This window comes from Lutra lutra, chromosome 5 (genome assembly GCF_902655055.1).
Source record: "Lutra lutra chromosome 5, mLutLut1.2, whole genome shotgun sequence".
In the NCBI taxonomy this organism is placed as follows: Eukaryota; Metazoa; Chordata; class Mammalia; order Carnivora; family Mustelidae; genus Lutra; species Lutra lutra.
Window position 1 is genome coordinate 75,232,457 of NC_062282.1, and position 27,933 is coordinate 75,260,389.

General features: G+C 40.3%; 1 protein-coding gene across 1 annotated transcript in view; it reads left to right on the top strand.

Annotated features, from left to right (window-relative positions):
- Window positions 1-547: 547 nt before the first annotated feature.
- The window catches only part of SMAD5 (SMAD family member 5), a 50,670-nt gene continuing 23,284 nt past the window's right edge, over window positions 548-27,933 (top strand). The window contains exons 1-2 of the mRNA XM_047729922.1: window positions 548-695; window positions 23,918-24,489. Coding sequence (XP_047585878.1) covers window positions 24,087-24,489 — 403 coding nt within the window. The 5' untranslated portion in view covers window positions 548-695; window positions 23,918-24,086. The remainder of the gene's footprint in view (window positions 696-23,917; window positions 24,490-27,933) is intronic.

A 27,933-nucleotide genomic window follows, 5' to 3' on the forward strand; every position in this document is an offset into this window, starting at 1 on the left:
GCCTCACCTGTCCAGAAGAGTGTGTGTATCTTGAACTATTGGGGTTGATCTCCCAATACGTGGACAGTCCTAATTTGGGGAACTCCCAAGTTCAGGCCCTGCTAGAGGGGTTGGGGGACAGCAGAGGCTCCAGGATTTATGGGAGGGGTTCTAGGGCTGCTGCTCAGTTTATTTTGAAGCTAGTTTTCATAGAAAGAGGATTCGCTTCACTTAGATTTATATAGTTACTTTAAAAAGTCAATAAAAGTAGCAAACTTGTGTCTTAAGATTTTTCTACAGTTTTTATGTGACTGAGAAAATCTGCAACTGTCCCTATCCAGAGCAATAGTTTTATTTTCTTACAGTGTGGGTTGCTTTGGTTAATGGAGACTACTAGCGGCCATTGTGGCGGTGGGAGCTCACCGACTCCCACGCCTGGGTCTGGCCATAGCCACAAGAGCCTCGGGCGGATCTGAAGCCAGGCTTGGCCGCACGGAGCCAAGCGCAGAGGCTTGCTTCTCTCCGGCCTCGCAGCGGTTACTCGGGCTCTCGCGCGCATGCGCAGACCCCAGCGGCGTCCTCCCCGGCTCCTTCCCTCCCTCATCCGGGTCCTGGGCGAGCGGGCGCCGTGCGCGTGTCCCGCGGCCGAGCTGCTAATAAAGTTGCACTGAGGGGAAGCGCGGCGACGGCGTCGGGGGAGTGCGTCCAGCCGGCGGGTGAGTGAGTGCGGGGCCCCGGGGCGGGCGGGCGAGCGGGGCCGGGGACTGCAGCTTCTTCCCGAACGCCGCTCGCCCTCAGGGCTGGAGTCTGGCCGAGGCGGGGGCGTTGGGCCGCTGGCGGAACGGAAGCCGCCCGGGCCTGTGGGGCGGGAGGTAGGCCGAGTCCCGGCCTGCAGAGGTTCGAGCGGCCGAGGATGGGGAGGCCCGTCAGACTGCGGAGGCCTTCCTGCGGCCGGGGGCGTCCCTAGGCTGGTAGGCTGGCCTTGGTCCCTGCGTCGCCGTTGCCTCCAGGACTGTGGAGCGAGGCGCTCCGGACCACCCAGGGGGGGGATCCCAGGCCCCGCTTGAGTCCCGAGGAGCGGTTTGTTGTACCTCTTCTGAGCACCACCCTCAGTCACACCCCTGGTAGGATCGCCGAGCTCGGTCGAGCCGTCTGATCTGCTACCCTGCAAAGCTGTCCAGTGGCTTGATGAATCTGTGCCGCCGTCGCTTTGTGTTTCAGAGATAAGGATCCACGCTTATCGGTGGGAATTACACTCTGGGCACTTGTGACCTGCTACTGCACTCAGCTGGTAGTTAGACCTGGTTTCTGCCACTTGCCGTGCCCATTTTCAGTACTGCAAAGACTTCTTGTCCTTTCTTGTAAACTTCTGCATTGGTGCAAGGAGAATGCCCAGCCGGGCTGCCTGTTTACCTTCATCATATTCGGTCTCTGCCGGGTCTTTCACTTTAGTTATCAGTAGTCAAATTCATACTCTGGCCTCTCCCCCTCCCCCTCCTTTTCCCCTCTCTTCCCCTTTCAGCTGCTGTTATTACGTGGAGTTTGGAGCCTAAGCTTTGAAAACTCCCATGTGGCGCCTGTCTTAAGTTGGAGCATGCTCAGTAGCCCAAAACAGATTTTGGTTGCAAAAAGAACTGGGGTGAGGATAGCCCGGGTATTTGGACGTGTGCCCGATTTCTAACAAAATGTTCCAATTCTGGTTTTTTGATGGCATTGGAGAATGGAGCTGTAGGCCATCCTGGAGGTGAGGAATGCCTGAACACCCTGGGCCAGATCACTATCTTGATTGCAGAGACATTGTTTCCTGACCAGCTGGAGGTCTAGAAGGGGGGTTGGGGGAAACATTCCTGGCTGCTTGTGCGTTTAAATGGGTGTGGTGCTAAGTATATCTTGTTTACCTTATCTTTCTGTGGAAAAAGTTTTGAAGTCTGGTTGAGTTTGTCACATCATGCGTGTTGCCTAGCACTCCCAAAAGTGTTCTTATCTAGCAACAAAGGCTGGATAGGTGGAGGTTGTGGCTCGGCTTCACAGAAGTTGAGAGGAAAGTGTTCTTGAGTTGCTGTTTAAAAGAAAAAAAAATAGATTTAAGTTATCAAAAACTAGAGTACTTGAATTTCCATAGAGTACCCAAATTGCCCAGAGTGAGTTTTCAGATTTAATTTGAAATCTGAAAGGCTCAAAAACCCTAGTCCCAGTAGATTTAGTGACATTGCACGTAGGGTAAAATTTCTGCTAGATGTAAATGCCATAGTGGGTGTTTTAAGGAAAACAGTACTTAAACATAATGTGACAGTTTCACATGTATTGATCAGAATACTGTTAGGAAATTAGTGTGTTCCAAATTTAGTAAGTAATGGATTATTTACACATTTGTACAAATTCCTTTTTTTTTTTTCCTTTCCCTTTTACTCCTTCTTTGGTAGCTATTTCTTTCCCTCTGCGGTGAACCCTGAGATTACAAGAATACAGAACAACTCAGACAGTTGAACGAAAGTTACCTTCACAAAGGTGGTACATAATACGTTTTAGGTTTTTAAAATTTAATTTTTGTTTTGATTGTTTGCATGATTACATCCTCCTTTCTTTCCGTCTATATTGCGGATCCCTCAGTCAGTGTGCATTTCTTTTTCACATAGCTGTTTTTATTGCATAAATGTTTCTGTGTCTCTTTGTTACAAAGATTTACTCATTTATCCTTCCATTTTTGAGACCTGAAAGAGCTCAAATAGGCAGGAAAAGTTAGGTGAACCTCCTCAGCTCACTTCCTCTTAGATTTTATATGCATCCATATGATACAGTCTAATAAAAAGGAGGAAAGCCAGTGGTGAACTGCAGGAAAAGAGAAGAATAAAATATTTTTGTAGATTCTATGCAGATTTGGTGGTATTTCCTACTTGTCTGGTTCACATAGGTAGGCACCACAGAAATGGGTAGATTGATATGTGTTGCATTTCTTTCCCTTCTGGCAAATCAGCTATTAATTTCAGTGGGAGACAGTGGCAGAATGTTGTTACTAATGAGGTTTGAATCAGATTGTTGTTTACTGTTGATTATGTAACATGTTGCTGGAAGTATTATTAAAAGTTTCCTTCTGCAGCAAGGTAGAGGCAAGTAAATTCTGCTTACTCTTCACTGGGTTTTAATTCTTGGCTGAACCTGAAGGCACATTACACTATAACCATAATTATACCTGGGCAGCCTGTCTGTTTCCTGTTTTCATCATGAACCCAAACATTATGATTTGCAGTGATGATCTTTTTTGTCCTTTGCATTAAACAGAGGCAGTATGTTTTCTCTGTTTACTGAAAACAGATTTGTAACTTGGTCAAATCAAAGATACTGGCTTCTCAGTGTTTTGAAGACTCGGCAGTAAAATACCATTTTTTCATCTTAGTAATTTAAATTGAAGTACTAATACTATCTTAAAAAAATCAGTTTCACACATACTGTTTGATAGTATTTTATGTAGATTTTAATATTACCAGTAGCTTCTAGAGTTTTTGAATTAAGAAAGCCCTTTTTGTTTATGACTTATCAGTGTTTATTATTACCAGATGTATATGTTGGTTTAGGCACTGAGCCACGCATTTGGGTGAATTTAACAGCCTCCTTGAGTATATTTTAAGATATAGCCACCTTTATTCCTTTGGTTTATCATTCTTCAGTGTTTTCTTCAGGACCGTCAGTGTTCCCCTGTCTTGTGTGTGTGTATGTGTGTGTGTTTCATACTAACCACAAAGAAGAAGCCAAAATAGTTTATTTCTTTAGATGTTACCACTGCCTTCCATCCAGTAGGTTTGTCTGTCTACTCATAAAGTCAAAGATGTTGAAGAAAATTTCTTCTTATAAAGGACAGTCGCAGCCTGAGAGATGATTTTTGTCTCTACCAGTCTGAATATTCTGGACAAGAGAGTTATCTGGAAGAATAGGACGCAAGAAGGCTGCACAGAGGTAGGGTGCTTTCCCACCAAAAAAGGTGATGCACAACCCCAGGAAGGCTGACCATGTTTCTTTCACCTTGTTTGTGTACTTCCGAAGCTAACAGAATAATAGAATTGGAATTTTTAGTGCTATATTATCCAGTTTATTGCCATTGTCTAGAACTGTGAATTTGAGAGGTTTGTTTACTAGTTGGAAGTTGAAGATAAACAGTTCTTTTGGAAGAATTGTTAAAATTTAGATTGTTGTTAGGACAACATCTCCCATTTTCATATGTCACTTTCATATTCTAAAATTTTATTGTTTTAAAAGTTTGAGGGGCACCTGGGTGGCTCAGTGGGTTAAGCCTCTGCCTTTGGCTCAGGTCATGATCTCAGGGTCCTGGGATCGAGTCCCGCTTCGGGCTCTCCGCTCGGCGGAGAGCCTGCTTCCTCCTCTATCTCTCTCTCTGCCTGCCTCTCTGCCTACTTGTGATCTCTCTCTCTGTGAAATAAATAAATAAATAAATCTTTAAAAAAAAAAAAAGTTTGAAAAGATGGGATAATTACATAGTAGGTTTTTCAGAAATAGTCATCTAGTTCCTAGCTTTTTAGTTTTGGTGTTTTTTTTTGTTTGTTTGTATTTTGTTTTTTGCTTTTGTTTTGCTTTGGGCAGCTAGGTGGAGAAAATTTTGGCCCTATCATAGTAGAGAGGTGGTTTCAGTGAGTTTTCTTCCTGCTTTTATTGTAGTATTCCCAAACTTGGTTGTGATAATATTTTAGAAAAAAGAATTCTTTATTAAACCATTCTGTATGGATAGTACTATAATTATAATTGACTTTGGAAGCTGGTGTTAAAGTACATTTTGTAAACAGGTTTTGCTCTTGAGTTCTGTGGTGTACCAGTCTCTGTCTATAAGGTATATACAATTTACAGACTAGTATACTCTGAAAATTTGGCAATGGTTTGATGTGTTGTGAGAGTCTAACTAGATTTTTCCTTTTGACTTCTGTGTATGTTTTGTTATTCCTGAAAATAACAGTAAGAAAGAAAGTGGTGTCACCATCCCTCCTTTCTCTGAGCATAGCACCTGGAGTTCTGAGAAGTGTCTTACACTTTTCAAATTTAACTGTGATCTCAATACAGCTGGTGCTTTCAAGGCAAGTTTTGTTTTGTTCAGTTCTGTTTTCATGATGTGTTAGGATCTGTCTTGCCTCCTATCTGGTAGGCTATATAACTTCAGATCTCGTTATTCTGGTTTGTATGTTCCTAGGAAAGGGGGTACTGCAGAGATACTTCAAAGCTAGTCTTCTGTTTTTCTTTCCCTTTATTTACATCTCTGTGCCCACTTAAGCGAGTGCCTGCTTAACTCACTGACCATTTCCACTCTTTGGAGGTGGAAGTGTAAATTAAATGAATGATGACAGGAGCCGAAAAGGTACCCAGAGCCATATTTGCTCCCTTTTCTTCTATGTGACTTGAACTCTGGGGTGCACATGAGGTATCTGGAGAACATCTTCCTAAAGCATTGTGTATACAGGTGCTTTGTGCTCCCGAGACAAATTTTAGAGTGTAATGATTTGGTGTCTGCCTTTGACGATTTTATAATTTAAAGGAAAGCACTATAATGATTGACCAGCTCTGTGTCTATTCCTGTGTCTACAAGCCTGTACAAGTATACTCCAACACATCTGGTAGTAATATAGGAAATCTTGCAGGCTCTGTGGGGCTGAGTATACATCTAGATCAGGCTCTGCTTAATTAGAGGACTTAGAGGAGCAGGTGAAGTTTAAAGAGTGATTAAAAACTGGGAAACAAAAGTCTGGATGTGGGAGATAAAAAGAAATAGAGACTTGTGTGGGCACAAAGAGAGACTATGTAAGATTATTCTGTGAGAAGTATCAGGGAACATGAGTTCAGCTCCTGAATGGCCTTGAAATCCACTATGAGAACTTCGATATCTTGGAAATTGAGAGTCACGATTGGGAAAAGTGGAGATTGAAGTGTTTCTCTACCAAAAGTTATTTCAGTGCCCATGTGATTGTAGCCCCACTTTCTTATAGATGTTCCCATAAAGAATGGGATTTCTGAATCTAGGAAAGCTTGTAGGCAAGCTTGCTCTTGGTTTTTCTTCTCTGCTTGCTGCCATGGATGTGGCTTACATCTTTTAGTAATTGAGTGACTGGATCTGGGCTTGGTTTGATGCTAGTGGTGCTGATACTTGGTGACTGCTATTGGTATTAGAACCATAGAGAAGGATATTTTTTAAACTTTACCTCCACCAGCCACAAAAAAGTTACCTTTGGAAGAAAGGGACTTTCTTCTGTCACAGATGATCCTGAGGGCCTTGGTTCTCAAACCTCCTGCATATCTGGGACTCTTGTTAAAATAGTGGGAGGTAGGCCCCTAATCTCAGACCTCATGAATCTGAATTTTGTGGAATGGTTATGAGAAATTTCTTTCTTTAGAATCCCCATTTGTAATTCTTTTCTACAGGTTTGGCTGAGATTATGGCAGGTTGTGACCCATGTGGGCATTTATTTGTTTGGGTTGATGTGCTCAGCAGGTTTCTGTTTTGGCTAACAGTGTTGGGTGAAATTTTTGGATTGGTTGCTTGCCTTTTATTTTGGATTGAAGCAGTTAGGTGTTGGAGCAGAAAATGAGGGAGCTCTTTCTATGAATTGTTTTGTCAAGTCTGAGCATGAGCCCTGTGTGTGCATGTGTGTCTGGGGATGAGTGTGGAAGGTGGTTTGTATATATCTTTATGGGAGTTGGTTAAGAGGTCCCGCTCAAGTAGCTTGAGATAAGAACAGGATCTTTGGGTGTTTGATGTTAGTATGATTTCATTGGAAATGGAAGCCTGGTAAAGCTTAATAACATTTCATTCATACATTTAATGTATGTAAAATGTAACTCCTGATCTTCCTTTAGCTCTATCAGCCTTCCCCCAGATCAGTTGATTGCAAATCCTGTTCTTCCAGTAGTCAGTACTGACACCTTGGAATCATTGTTGACTCTTCTGTTCTCACATTCCCAGTATCTCTTCCATCAGGAAACTTACTATTCCCTAAAATGTATGTGAAGTTATCTACTTCTCACCACCCAACTGCCATCACTCCGGTCTAAGCCATTATCATCTCTCACATAGCTGACTGCAACTCCGAGCTGGTCTCCAGCTTTTACCCCTGCTATTTATTCTCAACACATCAGCCAGAGTAACTCTTTAATAATGTTGGTCAAAAACTGTCATGTCTCCATCAGAGTGCTCGCAAATGTGTTCTCATTTGACTTACAACCAGTGCCTTTAAATGCAAGTCTCTTACCTATTTAACCCAATTTCTTATTTCCCCCTCCTTGTTCACTTTATTCTCAGGCTGCACTGGTCTTGCAGTTCCCAGAGCCTGCCAGACATGCTTCCGCCTTGGAACTTTTACATTGCCTGCTGCCTTTGCCTGAAGTGATTTTCCACAAATACCTGCCTGGCTTATTCCCATTTCCTTCAAGTTTTGACTCTGTTGTTGCCCACTCAAGTGAGGCCCAGCTCAGCCATCCTATTTAAAATCATATCTCTCCCATACGCCATTTCCCATTTACCTTCCTCTGCATTATTTTTCTCCATGGCACTTTTCACCTAACAAACTATAATAATCACTTGTTTACTGTCTTTTGTGTGTCTCCCTCCACTAGAGTGTAACACTACATGAGGACAGAGGTTTTGGTCCCCTTTATTCACATGTGTATTCCCAGCTCCTAGAATGCTACCTCAAAAGATACTTTTTTTTTTTTTTTAAGATTTTATTTATTTATTTGACAGAGGGAGAGAGATCATAAGTAGGCAGAGAGGCAGGCGGAGAGAGAGGAGGAAGCAGGCTCCCTGCCAAGCAGAAAGCCCGATGTGGGGGCTCGATCCCAGGACCCTGAGACCATGACCTGAGCCGAAGGCAGAGGCTTTAACCCACTGAGCCACCCAGGCGCCCCAAGATATACTTTTGAATGAATTACTTGAATACATTTAACAAGTTCTCTGAATATGCTTAGTATTGTTTCCTAAAGATTACATTCTAGTGGGAGAGGAAGAAAATCAGGTAAGTCAACAAATAATTACATATTGGTTCATAGAGTGAAGGAAATGAACACTGTATTGGGATTGGGGGAACTGACTTTATATAGGATTATGGGGGTGATATCAGGGGAAGGTCTATGGGATGACAGCTGAAGCTGAAGCCTGAATGAAGAGAGAGCTTGGAAATTAGTGACTGAGGCTTGAGGAAAGCAGTTCAGGCAGAGAATGGCATTTGTAAAATTTCTGAGGTACAAAAGACATAAACCGGTATAGGAAGATAAGTGCTTTTGAAAGATGAGTTGGGAGCAGAAGTTGTTTGCCCTAGTTTCTCATTGATTTTTCTTAAATTTCAGCCTCCAAATTTGCATAATTCTAGATACAGTGTAGAGAATCCTTTTGAAATACGAATGTCTCTTGAAATGTAAATCCCCTCTTTTTTTTTTTTTTTAAGATTTTATTTATTTATTTAACAGACAGAGATCACAAGTAGGCAGAGAGGCAGGCATAGAGAGGGGAGGAAGCAGGCTCCGTGCTGAGCAGAGAGCCCGATGTGGGACTTGATCCCAGAACCCTGGGATCATGACCTGAGCCGAAGGCAGAGGCTTTAACCCACTGAGCCACCCAGGTGCCCCTGTAAATCCCCTTTTTAGTAAGAATTTTAATATGACTGAAGTACAGCTGGACTTTGGTTTGAAATTCATTTTTCCCCCTGACTGTACAAGAAGTACATTTACTTTAAGAAGTACAGAGTTGGGGCGGCTGGGTGGCTCATTGGGTTAAAGCCTCTGCCTTCAGCTCAGGTCATGATCTCAGGGTCCTGGGATCAAGTCCCACATCGGGCTCTCTGCTCAGCACGGAGCCTGCTTCCTCCTCTCTCTATGCCTGCCTCTCTGCCTACTTGTGATCTCTGTCTGTCAAATAAATAAAATCTTAAAAAAAGGAGTACAGAATTGTATGAAGCAGAAAGTGAGAAATACCCCAACCCTTCAGCTAAGGTCCTTTCAAAAGCTTTTTAGCACATTCTCTTTTATTCATTAAAATAAGTATTTCTTGAACATATATATCACAGGACTTACGGTGGTAAGTGAAAATAGGTATGGTTCCTCTCATTTATAGTCTTGCAGAATTTGTACTCTTTCAGAATTGGACAGTTAGATGTAAAAATACAGGTGTGTTAAGTGCTGCAAAGTAGAGGTATGTGATGCATGCATTAAGAGTATATAATGGGGGGATTTTATCTACACAGCAGTGTCTAGGAAGGCTTCCCTGAAGAAGGGACACTTGAGCTGAAATAGAATTAATGTGTGTGTGTGTATTTTGTAATGATGTTTCTTAGTTTTACACTGTTTTAATACTGCTGCTTTTCTTTGTATTTATTAGGTACTCTGCATTATTGTCTGATAGTTTGCAGTCTCTTGGAAGAATTTCAGGGAATTTAACACACAAGAATTTCTTGGTCTTATTGTTATCCTGGTTTTCTTTCTAGCTCTGAGGTCATTTCCCTGAGAAATGACAAAATACTTTAATTGAGAGGGTTATATAGTCATGTCTTCATAAGCCAGAGGTAGACTATAAAAGGCCAAGGGGATAGCAGATAATAGGTTCGTAGTTATATCCTTAAGTACCTCCAGGTTCTGACATAAGAAGTAGCCCACATTTCTGCCTGCTCAATTACTGGCCTTCCGTGCTTGCTGTATATATATTGTACTCTATTTAAATTAATTATTTTATTTTTTATTTTGAGAGAGAGCACGCATGAGCTAGTGGGGGGTGGGGCGCAAAGGGAGAGAGAATCTGAAGCAGATTCCAGCATGGAGCCCAACACGGGGTTCGATCTCACGACTCTGAGATCATGACCTGAGCCGAAATCAGGAGTTGGACACTTAACCTACTGAGCCACCCAGGCACCCCTTTTTTTCCCCACTCTATTTTAACGCCCCATCTTTGTTGGTTATCATATGGAAACAGATCTAAATTAAGTGGTATGCTAAGTAGCATATGAAGTTCTTTGTAGCGCCTTCTCTTTTCCCATTATTCTTTAAGATCTTTGAGATTACAGATAGTGTTTTCTCAGCCTGAGTTCCTGGTCTGAAAAGACCCAGTAAATTGTGAATAAATGAAACATCTACTGTCAAGATTCACCTCACTTCTATTCATATGATCCTCCAAATCTACATATTCTGTCTCTCTTGAGCTTTAATTTCACATCTCCTTGGCAGTGTGTCAGTGCTTTTACTCCCTTAAAGCCAGCCCTTCACCAGCCCTTTCTTGCCTTGTCTTGGCTATAACTAGAATTGCCCTTTTTAGGTAAGTGATGTCTTTACTTTTTAGCTTTTAAACTTTGACCTTTCTTGGTTGCCCTTGTTTCTCATGTAGGTGGTCACCAAGTCCTGTTGATTATTTGTAATGCCCATCACAGCACTTCACTTTTTGTCTCTCCTGCCATCGGTGTCATGGTCTTCATACCCCTCAGCTAGTGTGTCTTCCCATCATAGTTGGATTTCTACTGTATTTTCCCTCTACCTTCTCTGCCCCCTGAGTTAAGTCTCTTCCTTGGTTATTTCTGACTTTTTGAAATTCCTCTTGGAACATGTCTTTCTGTTTAGAAGTCTGCACTGCACATAGCGTTTCTTCTAGCAGCCTGACTGTAGCCTCATGTTCATTCTTCCTTGTTCGGCATCCATTCTGTGGTGGCGCCTCTCCCTTTAGTTTCACAAACTGGCTAAGTGTCTTCTTGTCTCATTTGGCTTAATGATCCTTGCTTTTCCTTATTCTTGCCCTATATTACAACTGTATTGCGAATTATAAATTGTTAAATTCCTATTTTGAGCTTGTGATAATTGTTCCCAAAGTTTGTGCTAAAATGATGAGCAGTTATCCACACCTCATCCTTAAGCCTTTTCTTTACCTTAGTGCAATGCCTGTGGTTGCGGGGGAGGAACTGTGAGCTAGGCCAAGCTCTGTTTTTTGGTACACTGGCTAAGCCTTCCACTTTGTCTGTCTCTACCCTTTTACAGCCCAGTTATTTTTTTCTTCAGCAGTCTTATTCACAAGTATGTAATTTTCTCACCTTTCCCCTTTTACTCCCTGTTTTCCAGTTACTTTGGGATAATTCCTCTTCTTTTCTATTTATGATCCCCTAAATCTGTTTGAAAGTGTTTGATCACTAGATTTAATTATATTCACTCAAACTGTAATATTGATGAAAATTAACTGGTTCACCTTACACAGGTTGTCTTGTATATTTCCTAATGGGATTTTAGATTTTGGGGGATTCTCTGGTTTTCAAGCTAGAAATAGAAATTCCCTGGAAGTTATCTTGGGCCTGTTCAGTTTAGTTTGTATTTTTTGTTTTATTAACTTGGTTAGGGGCGCCTAGGTGGCTCAGTGGGTTAAAGCCTCTGCCTTCGGCTCAGGTCATGATCCCAGGGTCCTGGGATTGAGCCCCGCGTCAGGCTCTATGCTTAGCAGGGAGCCTGCTTCCTCCTCCTCTCTCTCTCTCTCTCTCTCTGCCTACTTGTGATCTCTGTCAAATAAATAAAATCTTAAAAAAAAAAAAAAAAACTTGGTTAGCCCACTCTGTGTTACTGTAACAAAGCATGACTTTTAAGGAAAAGGCTCACTTTGACACTTAGAATTGTAAAAGATTGGTTTAGTATGGCCTCAGTAAGAGCAAAAAAAGAGAAAACAGACTTTATCTTCTGTCCCTGATTATGCTATTGAAATAAGGCTTCACTATTTGTAAGTAAATATTAATAGTTAAACATGTTAAATAAATGTTACATGTTACAAATTTGAAATAGCTTTTTAGGATGTTTATTGCAAAAGAAAATAATTTCTTAAGTTCCTTGAAGCGCCCTTATTTTCTTAGGAATTAAATATATCACCTTTAAAAAATAACAAATATGTATTATTCCCAGTGGTGTACTTTAGGATAGCTTTAGTGTGTTAGATGGCCCAGGATGAAGATGGCAGATGCACAGATGGAGTCTGCTCAGAAGCCAGGTTTTCATGGAGAGCACTGTCTCGCATACATGGACTATCAAATGCATTGTCCTTTCTACTTAGAGGAGAGCACGGAGGGAAGCAGTGAAGAATGTGGGAGAAGCTATGAGGAATGAAGAAAGAGGAGGCAGGAAAGAAGAGTCAAAGGAATGAGAACAAAAGAGAAAAGAGGGCAACAGAAGTGATGGGGAATGTGAGAAGGGACTTGGGGAGAGGACAAAAGAAAAAGGTGCATTATTTCCTTATTTCTTCTAAGGTGTAGTTACATTTTTTTCACCTTGTAACATCTCTGAAATTGGGATGTGTCTTACGTTTGGTGGTATTTTTTTGGTTTTGGCCAGGTGATTGTTGTGATGTAGTTGTCATTGCTCGGGCATGAACTCTGCCTTTCTCTTTATGTTGTTGTCATTTCTTCCGTTTACAACCTTTGGGAAGGTGAAGCAAACACCAGTATCAGAACTTGCAGGATGGGTGTCTTCCTTGAGTGACAGTCCTGGAGTAATATTGGAGCACTCTTCAGAACTACGGTCTTGAGGCCAGAAGGATGATAACGTGAAGAAAAATTTTAAGTGATGGGAAAGCACTGTGTGATAGTATGATTTGCAGCTTGTTCTTCCTTCAAGGTTATTAGAGTAGAATACCATTTGAATAGATGGCTTTGTGTGTTTGTTGAAACAAAGTAGCTCAGCTGTATTTTTAAAATCCTTGGCCTAACAGCAAGATGTTCATGATTATTACAACAATAGTAACCACACCATGCCAGGCACTGAGTTAAGCGTTTATCTCATTTAATTTTCAGAACTGATATATATATATATTTTTTATAAAGATTATTTATTTATTTATTTGACAGAGAGAGAACACAAGTAGACGGAGAGGCAGGCAGAGAGAGAGAGAGAGAGAGAGGGAAGCAGGCTCCCTGCTAAGCAGAGAGCCCGATGCGGGACTCGATCCCAGGACCCTGAGATCATGACCTGAGCCGAAGGCAGCGGCTTAACCCACTGAGCCACCCAGGCGCCCCAGAACTGATATTTATTATATAAAATAGAAAAAAATAGAGGTTTAGGTGTAAATGTTAGATGCAAAATGTGATTAGACTTCAAATCTGGTGTTTTTATATGTTACAATGCATATATTATTATCCCTGTATAGATTAGCCTTATTGTATGTTTCTAGACAGTTCTTTAATTCTACTGCCTATGTTTTAGCAAACTGAATTTAGTATTTTCTCATTCTGGTAGATTAAAAACTCAGATTTTGTGTCTTTATCCACCTTAGCTTTTATGCCTGTGATAAAGCTACTTCATCCATCTTGTCTTTCCCCCTCCTCCCTTCCCCAAAGAGCCATCCCCTGAATTTCTTTTAGCACATATACACCCTTAGGGCATCTGCCATTCTCCACTGTGTATTGTAAATGCAAATGGCATGTTTTAATTATCAATTTGTAATTCTTTTAAGTTTGGGTCTGGACCTGATTGATTTTTTTTTTTTTTAACCTTTTAGCTTCTGGCTTAGTGGTTTACCCTTTTTTGGGTGCAGCCAGTAAATGTGTGTTGTATGACTCTGAGTCCAAGATGAAGTTTAACACTGGTTATATATGTGCCTCAGTAGACTCTGAAAGCATTGTAGAAAGGGAGCACAGAGGAGGACCGCATTTAACTGCCCAGAGATATGTAACCTCTAAAGACTGAAGTTACTAAATATAGCCTTTTGGGACTTTTCTTTATTACTAGGATAAGTTCACAGATACTATGGAAAGAATCACATGAATGGTTATGTACACAGCTGACTGAACTGAGAATGGGTATTCATTTTATATAGCGAAAGGCAAAAGGGGTATGAAAAATTGAACCAACTTTTTGATAAGAGATTCAAAATGAAACCTTCGGTCACTGTTTTCTCTGAATTCACAGAACATAAACTAATATATGCGAATGGGAAAAAGTATAGTATCTTACTCTGTTTTTTTGTGTATGTGATGAGAAATTCTTCCATACAAGGACTAAAGTGAAGATAGTGAAATGAATCTATTGCTGTATCCCAAGCACTCTGATGCTTTCATTTCAATGTGGATCAAGGTGTGATTTTGAATCTGATACATTTTACAGCAAAGTTTACAGGAGAAAATTGATCTGTCTGTCCTATGGGTACAATAAAGCAGTTTTAATCCCAATATAACAATTTTATTTAGAAATCTAAATGTTAAATATTAAGGAAGTGGATGCGTGAAATAGAGTTGGGCTGGTTAAAATCGTGTGTAATGGTGTATACATACATGTACACACACACACACACACACACACACACATACTGTGTTCTAGTGTTTAGTGTGGCAAAAATGTCCTAATGAAAACTTAAAAAGCTTTGAAGCTGAGTAAGGCTGCCATAATAAACGTAAATTTTTTTTACAGTAGTAGTGAACCCTTAGGCTTTTATACCTATTGACTTGACTTAGCTCAATTGAGAGAAGAGAGGGTTAAAAATAGATGAAGTTAATAAGATATGTTAAATGGCAGAAAAAAATCAGTTTGAGAATGAGTATATTGAACAGGATTATCCCTGGTCTCTGAAGCTGTATAATCTTGTGATAATATAATGATTGGAATACTTTGGAGAAGTCAGAGATATGGAGAATAATGGAAGAGATCTTTAAGGGAAGAATATTCCTTGGTGGGAGGCTTTCTTTTTAGGAGGAAGTATGTACAGTGTTTAGGAGTGTGGGTGGAGCTGGACTGCCAGGGTTCAGTTCCTGGCTCTGTTTCTTATCTATTGAAATAAGCAAGTCACATTTAATTTCCCTTTGCCTGTTCTCTCATCTGTAAAATGAGAATAATGTAATTTACCTGATGTGTCTGTCTTGAGATTTTAATCATTTTTGGTCTCTCAGTGTAAGGTCCTTAACTGTGCTTGATGTAGTATTCAGTAAATGTTAGTAGTTTATTACTATTACCATCATTATCGTCATCATCATTGAAGGAACTGATTTTCTAGAAAGGAAGCTGTTGGATTCATTGAAATAGCTACATTCTTTTAAGAAAGCTGGATGTCCAAAAGTCTATCTCTGTAAGTAACTTTTCAAGATCATTGATGTGGTTTTTGTCTGTTTAGTTGGTAACAATGCAGACCATGTCCCCTGTTCCAGCATACCACAGTGGAGGAGAGGTTCATAAGGGTAATTTAATTCATCAAGAGCAGCTCATGCCACATGTAAGTTTTCCTGAATAATTGGTTCTTAAAAAGCCTATTTAAAATGAAACCATTTATGGGGCACCTGGGTGGCTCAGTCAGTTAAGTGTCTGCCTTCGGCTCAGGTCATGATCCCAGGGTCCTGGGGTTGAGCCCCACATCAGGCTCCCTGGGCTCCCTGCTTGGTGGGGAGTCTGCTTCTCCTTCTCCCTCTGCCTCTCTCCCTGCTTGTGCTCTCTTTCTCTCGCATGCTCTCTCTCAAATAAATAAATAAAATCTTAAAAAAAAACAACACAAAAACCCAAAACCATTTAGGGGCATCTTGAGTGGCTTGGGTAAGCAGATGCCTTTTGCTAAGGTCATGGTCACAGGATCCTGGGATCAAGTCCCTCGTCGGGCTCTCTGTTCAGTGGAGCCTGCTTCTCCCTCTCCCCCTGCCTCTCTTCCCACTGGTTCTCTCTGTCTCTCTCTCATAGGCTCACTCTCCTCTCTCTCTCTCAAATAAATAAATAAAACCTTTTAAAAAAGGAAACCACTTAAAATTTGATCCGTATTTTAAACTAAATTGTAAATTACAGGTCTGATTGGGACTTTATCTTCAAAAATTAAAATTTTAGAAAAACATTAGGTTATAATTGTAAACATGTATTCTTAAAATGAATAAAGAATGAATCAAGTTTGATGGATAGGCTTATTTTTAAAATTTTTTTTTAAGGAGAGTGCATGAACTGGAGGTGGAGGCAGTAGGGGGGCGGTGGACAGAGGGAGAGAGTCAGTCCTAAGCAGGCAGGCTTCACGCACCGTGCAGATGCTGACACGGAGCTTGATCTCAGGACCCTGAGATCATGACCTGAGCCGAACTCACTGAACCACCCAGGCGCCCCAATAGGTGTAATTTTTCTCACAATAATTTAATAGCATGATAGGGCATCCTTTGTGTTTGTCATTTGTGCTACTAACATAAAGATCATTTTTATTTTTTTTTACAAATATATCCATAAAAAATAAACCTTGATTTTACTAAAGACTAAGGTTAATCCTTTGAGAGTGAAGGTATTCTCTTTCCACAAAGAGAGGCCTGCTTAATGTAACTGTAAAAGGGTTGAATTCCCCAAGTTCATTGTTCCTCATCAGTGCAAACTCACTGTAGGAGTACTGTCCATCTTGGCCATATTTCATCTCTCCCATGCCTGTGGGTCTCTTGGAGGCAAAGGGAACTGCAAATCTGAGGCTTATGCTGCTTGCTGTGCCATGAGTGATAAAGTCCTTTGTCTCTGGCTTAGGAGTCTTGTGGCCTTTGTCAGCATCCACAGAGCAGTTAACAAATTAACTTACTTTCTTGGGGGGCTGGTAGGGCAAAATTAAATCCCAGCTCCTACATTGTTGGGCACTATTTGAATAAACTTTGTGAAATCTTACTGTATTTTGCAAACTTTGCACTTTCACTGTTGGTTTTTAAGTCATTATGGTGAAAGAGGTGGTAGTGAATGGGAACCAGTTTTTAAGTGATCAGTTCGCTAACAAGTTTTTTTTTTTTTTAAGATTTTATTTATTTATTTATTTATTTGTCAGAGAGAGAGAGAGAGAGAGAGCGCGAGAGTGAGAGAGCAAGCACAGGTAGACGGAGTGGCAGGCAAAGGCAAAGGGAGAAGCAGGCTCCCTGCCGAGCAAGGAGCCTGATGTGGGACTCGATCCCAGGACGCTGGGATCATGACCCGAGCCGAAGGCAGCTGCTTAACCAACTGAGCCACCCAGGCGTCCCCGCTAACAAGTTTTTTGAAGACTTTTTTATAAATCTTAAGGTGTATAGCTCAGTGAACTTTTACTTAGGTGTACATCTGTGTCATCATCACCCAAATCAAGTTGTAGAATAGTTCTTTCTCCCCACAAGGCTCTCTTGTCCCCACTTAGTAACCTTCTTGTCTTTGATGATATAGGTTAGTTTTGCCTGTTTTTGAGAAGGAATGATAATACTGTGTAATCTTTTATATCTGATTTCTGTATAATTATATCTCTGTATAGCATGTCTGTGCAATTCATCCGTGTTTCTCATATGTTAGTTTGTTCTTTGACATTGCTGCGAAGTAGTCTATTCCTTGAAGTTATTACTGTGATTTATTGTCCCACTCCACTGTTGATGGATATTTGGGTTATTTCCAATTTGGGGCAAATAAAAGTAAAAATAAAGTTGCTTTGAGCATGTACTTGTCTTTTGATGACAATAGCACCTGTTTTTGTTGGATATAATTGCTGGGTCATAGAGATTTATATGTAACATAGAGTGATATTTCACTGTTTTTTTTTGTTTGTTTTGTTTTTAAGATTTTATTTATTTATTTGACAGATAGGGATCACAAGTAGGCAAAGAGGCAGGCAGAGAAAGAGGAGGAAGCAGGCTCCCTGCTGAGCAGAGAGCCCGATGCGGGGCTCGATGCGGGGCTCGATCCCAGAACCCTGAGATCATGACCTGAGCCGAAGGCAGAGGCTTAACCCACTGAGCCACCCAGGTGCCCCTCACTGTTTTCTTTAAAATTTTTTTCTTAAAAAAATTTTTTTTCTGATAACTAATAATGTTGGGCCTATTTTACCGTCTAATGGCCACTGTAGTATTTTCTTACATAAAATGCCTGATCAGTTCTTTTGCTTATTCATCAGTAAATTTTTATGATGAATTTTGTTCCTCTTTTTTTTTTTTTTTTTAAGATTTTATTTATTTGACAGACAGAGATCACAAGTAGGCGGAGAGGCAGGCAGAGAGAGGAGGAAGCAGGCTCCTCGCTGAGCAGAGAGCCCAGTGCGGGACTCAATCCCAGGACCCTGGAGCCTGGGATCATGACCTGAGCAGAAGGCAGAAGCTTTGACCCACTGAGCCACCCAGTTGCCCCCTCTTTTTAACTTTGTGAGACTTAGATAATGAGTACTTGGATTACTTGCTCATACCACTCACACAGTTTGCAAAGTTACAAAATCTTTTTGGAAAGAACACCGTGTGAGACGTTTCTAAAATTTTTAATCACTTAATATTTAAAGATTTGAGTACCTGGTTTGCGCCTACTCCTTTCCCAGTGCTAGTTTTAAGAAAACACTAATATTGAGTCTTAGGTTTTTGGAATCTGACACCCATTTGTTTTTCTGAAACCGGTCTTGAAGTTGAGCTAATGACATCCTCATTTACCAGTCATTCTCTCTCTTGCCCTTCCCCCATTCCATGCCTCTCCCCAAAGGTAACTGCAATGATGAATTTAGTATGTAACCTTCTAGACCTTGTTCTATGTGTACACGCAGAAGTAACTTCCTTTTTTTCCCTTTCAGTTAATATATAATATGGTTAGTATTTGATGATGGTGATGACGATGATAGTAAGATTAGTAGTTAAAATTTATTAAGCACCTTCTAGTGGTTAACTACAATATGTTATCTGGTCTTCAAGCTTTTCTCCTCTTGTTCTCATTTTTTTTTTTTTTTTTAAACTCTGCCTTGTGTATGATACTCTGCAATACCATTGTATCTAATTCTAAGCTCCTCCTTTTAATGATACTTTATTGGTAACTTTTTTCTCTTCCCTACCAGTCAGTGTTCTCTAATATGCAGGTGTTAACATGCCGCCCTTTTCTTTCTATTGAAAACCTGTTTTTTATTACTGTTTCAGATGTTTGTTTATTTATTTGACAGACAGAGATCACAAGTAGGCAGAGAGGCAGGCAGAGAGAGAGGAAGGGAAGCAGGCTCTCCACTGAACAGAGAGCCCGACGCGGGGCTCGATCCCAGGACCCTGGGATCACGACCTGAGCTGAAGGCAGAGGCTTTAACCCACTGAGCCACCCAGGCGCCCTGTTTCAGATGTTTGTAAATGCAAAATCTTAAATCTCTTTCTCATCTTTTCCTTGCCAAACCTGTATGTCTACTCGTGACCCTTTCCCAGTAGAGTTAACCATTTTCTCTACTGACTAAACTACTTTCTGAGTGTCCTTAATTCTGCTAATGGAGTTATCATTATCTTAGTCACCTGGGTTAAAATTTGAAGTTTTCGTTAATTTCAAGGTACAGTTGATAGAAAAATCAATGACCGTTCATTAAATGTTCCTTTAATATGTGGTATGATGCATGGAATAGTGCCAGTTGCTGAAGACTTCCTCCTGGAAGGATTTTGTATTCCATCTGGAAAGTTAAGATCTGTTCTTATCACTGTCCTATTAATTTTTATGATATTCAATAGCCTCTTTAGAATTGGGTGGTAAAGGAATTTTTCACCAAAGGGGGTGGCCCTGGACTCATTATTAAGGGTGAGTGAGATTTCTCTTGGAAAACCCAGATGGGCAAAAGTATAGGAATTTGGTCTGGTGTATAAAGTGTATAAAGTGGTGGGTATATTAGGTTGGTACTAGATCCAGCCTTTTTTTTTTTTTTTTTTTTTTTTTTTTAAAAGAGAGGGAGTGGGGAGGGTCAGGGAGTGGGAGAGAAAGAGAGAATGTTAAACTGGCTCCATGCCCAGCATGGAGCCCAACACGGAGCCCAGCACGGGCCTTGATTTCATAATCCTGAGATGAGGACTTGAGCCAAAAAGAAGAGTTGGATGCTTAACCCACCCAGGTGCCCCAGATCCAGCCATTTTTTTGAGTCTTGATTCTTCCTTTGAAAACTCATGATCATAATTCATGTTTGAAGGGCACTTTTTAGTGCATCTGTTGTGTTTGTGTTTATACATATGTGCACACATATTTTATTATTTTTTAAAAGATTTTATTTATTTTAGAGAGGATGTGCGTGTGGGCAATGTTGGTGTGGCAGAGGGAGAGAGAATCTTAAGTAGGCTCCATGCTCAGCGTGGAGCCCGACATGGGTCTCCATCCCATGACCCCATCCCATGACCCTGAGGTCATGACCTGAGCTGTGAAAGCAGGCGACCCTACATATTTTATTACTTGAACATTTCAGTCACTTAGGAACCATCATCCCATTTTACAGAAGAATTAGTAGAATTACAAAGAGTGGTACCTGGTCATGGTCTTATGTCTTGTCAGGGACAGAATCTGATAATTTTCTGTTTTTTATCACACTACTTTATAAAAATTTAAAAATTGTGAATATTTTGAGTTATGAAATATTTTAACATAGAGAAGAAAAGAGAATATAACATCTCATGACTTGCCAAACTGTTTTTTAATCTGGTTTTAAAACAGCTGAAGCTTTTCCATTCTTTGTCCTTTTTTCCTTTTAGCAGTGGCAACCTGTACTCATTGTCCTGAGACTGGTGTGTATCATTTTTATCCATGCTTTTTTTCTCTTACCATATCTGTCCATATCCATAATACCGTGTTTTGTTTTAACCTTCACACGGTTGCTCTGGTAAAGAAATGTATATTTTTCCAAGTTGCTTTTCTTTAGCTCACTCACTCACTACTTGCTTGCTCATTCATTTAATAAATAGGCACTATTCTCAGTCTAGGGGAATTTGATGATGGATAAGGAAGATGAAGCTACCTGCCTACTAACATTTCAGTAAGGATGACATACACTAAGTAAATAAAATTAATATGTTGATTAGGTTAGGAAATACCATGAAAAGTGAGCACGGTCAGGAAGTAGAGAATGATGTAGGAGTGTGATATATGCTATTTTAGAAAAAGTGGCCAGGGAAGTCCTTTTTCAAAGAAGTGACATTTGAACAGCTGAATTAATTGAAAGAGTAAGCATGTTAAATAAGATCAGGGAGAATTCCAAGGAAGGAAACATCAAGAGCAAAGGCCTTAAGGTAGAAATAACTTTGTAGCACTTGAGAAATGGAAAGGAATGGTTAAATGCAAAGTTAGGTAGGAGAATGTACAAAATGACTTGGAGGAAAGGCTAAAGGCCAGATCATGTAGGCCCTATAAAGTGATGTTAAGGAGTTTGGATACCAAGTGTAATGGCAAGCCACTGAAAAATCTTTGAGCAGAGGAATGACATAGTTTGACATACTTATAAGATTACTTTTATACTAGAATTCTGTGTAGTAGAAAAGAATGTGGAAGCACTTTCTATATTGGAATGGGAAGATCTTGAACATATATTGTTCATATGTTTCTCTGTACCTGTTTTCTTTTTAGACTACCACTATGTAAAAAAAGATTTGCTGTATATATTTATATTTGTTTGTGTTAAGTTTCTCTGTAAGGGCATGAAAGACAGATACAAAAGGATTACCTATGAGAAGTGAAATTGATTGATGTTGGGGAGAAAAATGAGAAAGAAACTGGCACTCTATACTTTTTTGTATGTCCAGAAAATTTTTAAAAATCATACAGAAGTGATACACATCTTAAGTATCCCACTAGCTGGATTCTCACAAACTGAGCTCTCCCATATAATCACCCATAGGAGAACCAGAACTTCACCAGGATGGCCAGAACTCAGATTTTCTTCTAGATAATACCCTTCCTTTCAAAGGGAAACCACCTATCTGACCTCTAATAAAGCGTGCATTAGTTTTACCTCCCATTGCACTGGCACTTGTAACTCTGTTTTCTTCACAACAATTTGTTTTAGATCATTTACTATTTTTATTTTAGTATTATGCAAGTAATGTGTTAATAGATTCCCTTTGTGTAAAGCTTTAAACGATACAGAAATACATAAAATGAATCACAAGGATCCCTTTCTCTCTCTTGCCCTTCCCCCATTCCATGCCTCTCCCCAAAGGTAACTGCAATGATGAATTTAGTATGTAGCCTTCTAGACCTTGTTCTATGTGTACACGCAGAAGTAACTTTTCCTTTTTTTTTTCCTTCGGTTAATACATAATATGGTTAGTATTTGATGATGATGATGACGATGATAGTAAGATTAGTAGTTAAAATTTATTAAGCACCTTCTAGTGGTTAACTACAGTATGTTATCTGGTCTTCAAGCTTTTCTCCTCTTGTCCCTTTCATCAACTTAATCTCTACATTGTTAATATATTCTCTCCCCACACACATGCACTACCCTGTCTGGTCTCCATTATGTTCTGGTGTTACTGGTTAAGATCTCATTTAGCCAGACCTATCTATTGTCTACTTTAGGAAATGCTCTAGTCATGTTTGCCCACAGATTTTTTTGTTGTTGTTTGTGTCCCTATGCCTTTGAAGTTTCTCTTGTTTTAGACAAGCCAATGATACTTTGGCTTACTCTATTACCTTTACTCTCTGGTCCAGATGGCTTTTATCCTGTATTCTTGATGTAGCTACAGCTGAGCTCAGCTGTTTTAGCACATAACACTTCACAGTCTGTGACCTGTTACTGACACTTTTCGTCTTTCCTTATATTTCTTGAGTTTAATATGGTCAGTTTTGCCTACCCGGCAAAAAATACCTCATGTAGGGTTGGGAAGTCCATCCACACAGGAGGAGTATTTACTTTACCTTTGTGCACCTTTGCACTCATTGTTCTAGGTTCTAATCATGGTTCATGGCAGTCTGGATAGCCAGTGCTGGTTGATCATCTTGGCACTTACTACATCTCAGTAAGTGTGTGCTGAATGAATGAATCAGTTGGCTCTTAAGATGAAACATAATTTGGTGTATCTTTTTCTTTCTTTTTTAAGCACCATCATGGCAGTTCACAGTGTATGGCACATAGCAAGCAATTAGATATTATTTGTTGAATTCAACTCAGTTTTATTTTAATTTATGTTTGCCTGGGTTTTACTGAACACATGTATTCTTTTCTGGGAAGATGGGTCCCAATCCAGAATGGTCTTGATGCCAGAGTTTGGTAGATATTGTCAAAGACAGAGCTGCAGCATTATTTCCAATTTTAGGCACAAGAAAAGGAGCCTCTTGGCTTCCAATTTGTTACTGACATCCTTTTTCCAAACATTACTCCTGCTGTTTCACTAGCTACTCATTGTCTGTAGTTGGCTGTGTAGTGACCACAGGGAATTGTACCCATTCTTATCGGTGCAGTGCCGCTGCACATCACTTCCTCTTGTCATCATCTCCAAGAGCTTCGTAAAGGTATAGCGGGGCAGTCTGCCTAGAGCAGGTTCTTTAACTTAGCATGCCTAAAATATCACAGAAGGCACTAGGAATCACATAATTATAAACTGTCCTCTTCTGGGTTAAACTTTGAATTTATTCTCTTTACATCTATTCAGCATTTTTAGTTTTAAAAATAGATACTTCGCATTTTTCTGGCAGTTATGTGTGTTACGATTTACCTGAGGATTTGTTATCTCTTATTAAAAAATCTAATATAAAATTTGATAAAATTTCCATCTAATAATGTGACTTAAGTAGGACTATAGCTTTTGCCCAAACCTTATATAAGTCTATGAAACACTTCACGAACAATAATGACCTTAGGAAAGAAATTTCTCTGAAGACTTGTAGACATTAGGACATAATGTGTTCAAAATTGACATGGCATGACATGGGTTTCAGTGAAGGGAAGTACTTCAGAATCAGACCTTAAAAGGGTATATGGGGGCTTATTGGCCTGAGGAAAGGAAATGAAAGTCTAGAGCTTACTTGTTTGGAAAATATATAGGAGAGAAGGTAGAGCAATCTGTTTTGCTTTTGGTTATTATTTGGCATTGACAGTGAGTTATTTTTTCATGTTGTGAAGAAAGGAAATGAGTGATCACAGGACTTAAGGGAAAATTTCTCTTTCTAGACTTGGGTTTTTTGTAATAATGCTTTTCTGCTCATATTTAAAGATAACATACTTTCTAATTATATTGATTTAGGTGTATGTTAACTACATGCATTTAAGTTAGGGGTCTTATCCTTTTCCCTCTTTCTCTTTCAGGACTTGAACCAATGAAAAAATCTTATGGCACTTATGAAGATAAATGTCACTCCTCCCTTTTTAATTGGAACTTCTGCTTAGAACCTTTATGTGATTTTTCATCTGTGAGCTGTTCTTTGAGTAGCCACTGACTTTGAGTTGCAGGAAGGTCTCCGAAGATTTATATCAAATGACGTCAATGGCCAGCTTGTTTTCCTTTACTAGTCCAGCAGTAAAGCGATTGTTGGGCTGGAAGCAAGGTGATGAAGAGGAGAAATGGGCAGAAAAGGCAGTTGACGCTTTGGTGAAAAAGCTAAAAAAGAAAAAGGGTGCCATGGAAGAACTGGAGAAAGCCTTGAGCAGTCCAGGACAGCCAAGCAAATGTGTTACTATTCCCAGATCTTTAGATGGACGCCTGCAGGTTTCCCACAGAAAAGGCTTACCCCATGTTATATATTGTCGTGTTTGGCGTTGGCCCGATTTGCAGAGTCATCATGAGCTAAAGCCATTGGATATTTGTGAGTTTCCTTTTGGATCTAAGCAGAAAGAAGTCTGTATCAACCCATACCACTATAAGAGAGTGGAGAGTCCAGGTAGGTTTTACCTTGAGAACATTTACAAAAACTTGTCTCTTTCCGATTTATAGTTCAGTGGATTTAGTAATTAAAAGGCCATATTAGCCTTGTGTTTCTTTCCTAAAGATTTTACTCTTGGAAGAAATGGTGGATTTTGAATTTAGCTTTTTGTGTATAGATAAAATAGCTCCCAAGTAGCTAATTCTAATTCATGTTCACTGTAAGCAGTTGGTCATATGTACATGAATCAGTTGGAGTCCGTGATTTGCATGCCCTGCCTTTCCTGTGGATGACATGTCTCTCTTTTTTTTTTTAAGATTTTATTTATTTGACAGAGATCACAAGTAGGGAGACAGGCAGGCAGAGAGAGAAAGGGGGAAGCAGGCTCCCCGCTAAGCAGAGAACCCAATGCAGGGCTCGATCCCAGGACCCTGAGATCATGACCTAAGCTGAAGGCAGAGGCTTAACCCACTGAGCCACCCAGGCACCCCAACATGTCTCTGTTTTCTCTAAAACCCAAGTCCATATGTGTACTACATCCCATTCCTTTTTGTCTACTCAAGAACTTTGTTCATACAGTTATCACCCCTCTCCCCAGGATTACATTTCCCTTCTCTGTTATACTATTTCTGTCAGCACATAGGCATGTCATGCTATGCCCATCCTAGACAGAAGTTAAAAAAGAATTTTGGTCCCAACTTCATTCACATCCCCTCACCCCTAGTCTCCTGTACTGTTTCTTTGAGTCCTTTTGTAGGAGTCTCCTTTTTTTTTTTTTTTTTTTTTTTTAAATCTCTACTTTACTTTCTTCCCATTCTTTCTGGACACTCCCTCTGCTTAGTCTGTCTTCCTTACCATTTAACTTGTCAAGATCACTGGTGACTGCCTTCTGGTTGGAGGGGTCTTTCTCAGACCTCATCTCACTTGCCTTTTTAGCTTCATTTGAGAAGTGCCTCAATAGAGGCACTTGCTTTCCTTCTCTCCCACTCACAACTTTCTCTTTATTGGCTTCTGAAACATGACACTCTTTTAGTTCTACTTCACTGGCTCTTTTTGCTTAGTCACGTTATTGGTTTATTTTCCTATTTTCACATGACTCAGTCCCTAGACCTTTTCTACGTCCATATCTTTCCTCTGTGGGCTCTCATGTGGTCACGTGTCATAAAACCATAAGCTCATTCTCACGTTTTGAACTCCAGAGTGAACTTCTCCTTTGAGTTTTAGGCTTCTGTATTCAGTTGCCCACTTGACATCTCCACTTGAATGTCTCTAGACATGTCAGATTTAATATGTCTAAATAGGACTTTTGATTTTTTCCCCCACGGAGTCCTTTTTACCTCTAGTTTTCCCAGTTGAAGTAAATGGTACCAGCATTCATGTAATTGCTATCTAGAAGTCATTTTTTTTCCTCTTCTTTGAAGTCTTCATTTAAGTTATGAACAAATGCTATTTGCTGTATCTTCAGAATATATCTTAATAACGTACCCTTTTACACCATCTCTCAACACCACTACTCTAGGACAGACCATCATCATCTTCCACCATAAGCAGTGTCCTAATTGGTCTCTGCCTCTCTTCTTTCCCCCAACCTGTTCTGTTTTTTGCACAGCAGCCAAAGTGATCTTTAAAAAATAGCAAATCATGGGGCACCTGGGTGGCTCAGTCAGTTGTGTCCAACTTTTGGTTTCGGCTCAGGTCATGATCTGAGTCGTGAAACTAAGCCCTGTGTTGGGCTCCATGCTCAGTGGGGAGTCTGCTTGAGATTCCCTCTATGTATATCTAAAGTCAGTTTAAAAAAAAAAATATATATAGGGGTGCCTGGGTGGCTCAGTGGGTTGGGCCACTGCCTTCGGCTCAGGTCGTGATCTCAGGGTCCTGGGATCGAGCCCCGCATCGGGCTCTCTGCTCAGCAGGGAGCCTGCTTCCTCCTCTCTCTCTGCCAGCCTCTCTGCCTGCTTGTGATCTCTCTCTGTCAAATAAATAAATAAAATCTTTAAAAAAAAAAATACCAAATCACGTCTGTGCCTGCTTAAAACACTTAAGACTTTTATCACACTTAGAACAGATTTCTTTTTTTTTTTTTTAAAGATTTTATTTATTTATTTGACAGACAGAGATCACATGTAGGCAGAGAGGCAGGGCAGAGAGAGAGAGAGAGAGAGAGGAGGAAGCAGGCTCTCCACTGAGCAGAGAGCCCGATGCGGGGCTCGATCCCAGGACCCTGAGATCACGACCTGAGCCGAAGGCAGAGGCTTTAACCCACTGAGCCACCCAGGTGTCCCTTAGAACAGATTTCTACAAGACCCTATGTAACCTCTCTTCAAATTTCCTCTGTTTTGTGGACTTGGCCTATTCCTGCATCTAGACTTTTTTTCCCTTCTCTATTTCTCCTACTTAACTCTCAGAGAACATGATCTTTTCATGATACATTTTCTCCCTCTGTTCAGTCCTTTCTCGTGTACTACCATCACTACTTGATGCTGTGTTAGATATTTATTTTATTTACCGGCTGATAATAAGCAGGAATTTTCTCTGTTTCATTCTGTACTGCATCACCAGTGCCTAGAATGGTCGTAGTACCTGGCACTTAGTAGGTGGTACACAATAAATATATTTTTTAATGAATGAATTATATAAGCTGAGATACTAGTTGGGTGCATTAATTATCTTTTGGTGCATAACAGATTAAGTGGCTTAATACACATTTATTACCTCACAGTTTCTGTAGGACAGGAGTCCAGACATGGTTTACCTTAAGTCCTTTGCTAGGCTCTGTTTAAGGTATTGGGTCTCAGTGTACGGCTCAGCTAGGGAAAGATCTGCTTCCCAGCTCATGTGATTATTGATGGGGTTCAGTTCCTTGTGGGCTGTTGGACTCTTCTTGCTGGTTGTTGACTAGAGGCTGCCTTCATTTGTTTGCCACCTTTTTCATGGGTAGCTCGCATTCATGGCAGCTTACTTCTTCAAAAACAGTAAGAAGAGAGAGGGTTTTCTTGATAGAAGGGCATTATATTGTGTCACACATAACATCCTATCACCTTTGCCATGTTCTGTTGGTGAGCAGCAATTCAGAGATAATACCTTGAAAGGGAGAGGGTTTTGCAAGGGTGAGTACCTGCCGAGAGGCAGGAATTATGGTGGCCATCTTCGAGTCTATCTTCCATGCTGGATTTCACATGGAGACAATAAAAGCCTGGTATGCAAATAACACTGGGTATGGAGGCTAGCTAAAAGAATGGCAGTGATAGTGCTGTTAGGGTTAAAGACCCATGTATGAAATTTTAATATATCATGGTTAAAAAAGAAGATTCTGAAAACTCCCAGAGAGAAAAGATGGGACATATAGAAAGGACTGGAAGTGAGAATGTTGGGTTTCTTAGAGCAGTTCTGGATTCCAGAAGATAGTGAAGCAGTGCCCCTAAAATTCAGAGAGAAAAAGTTGTTTATTCTGGAATCTGCAGA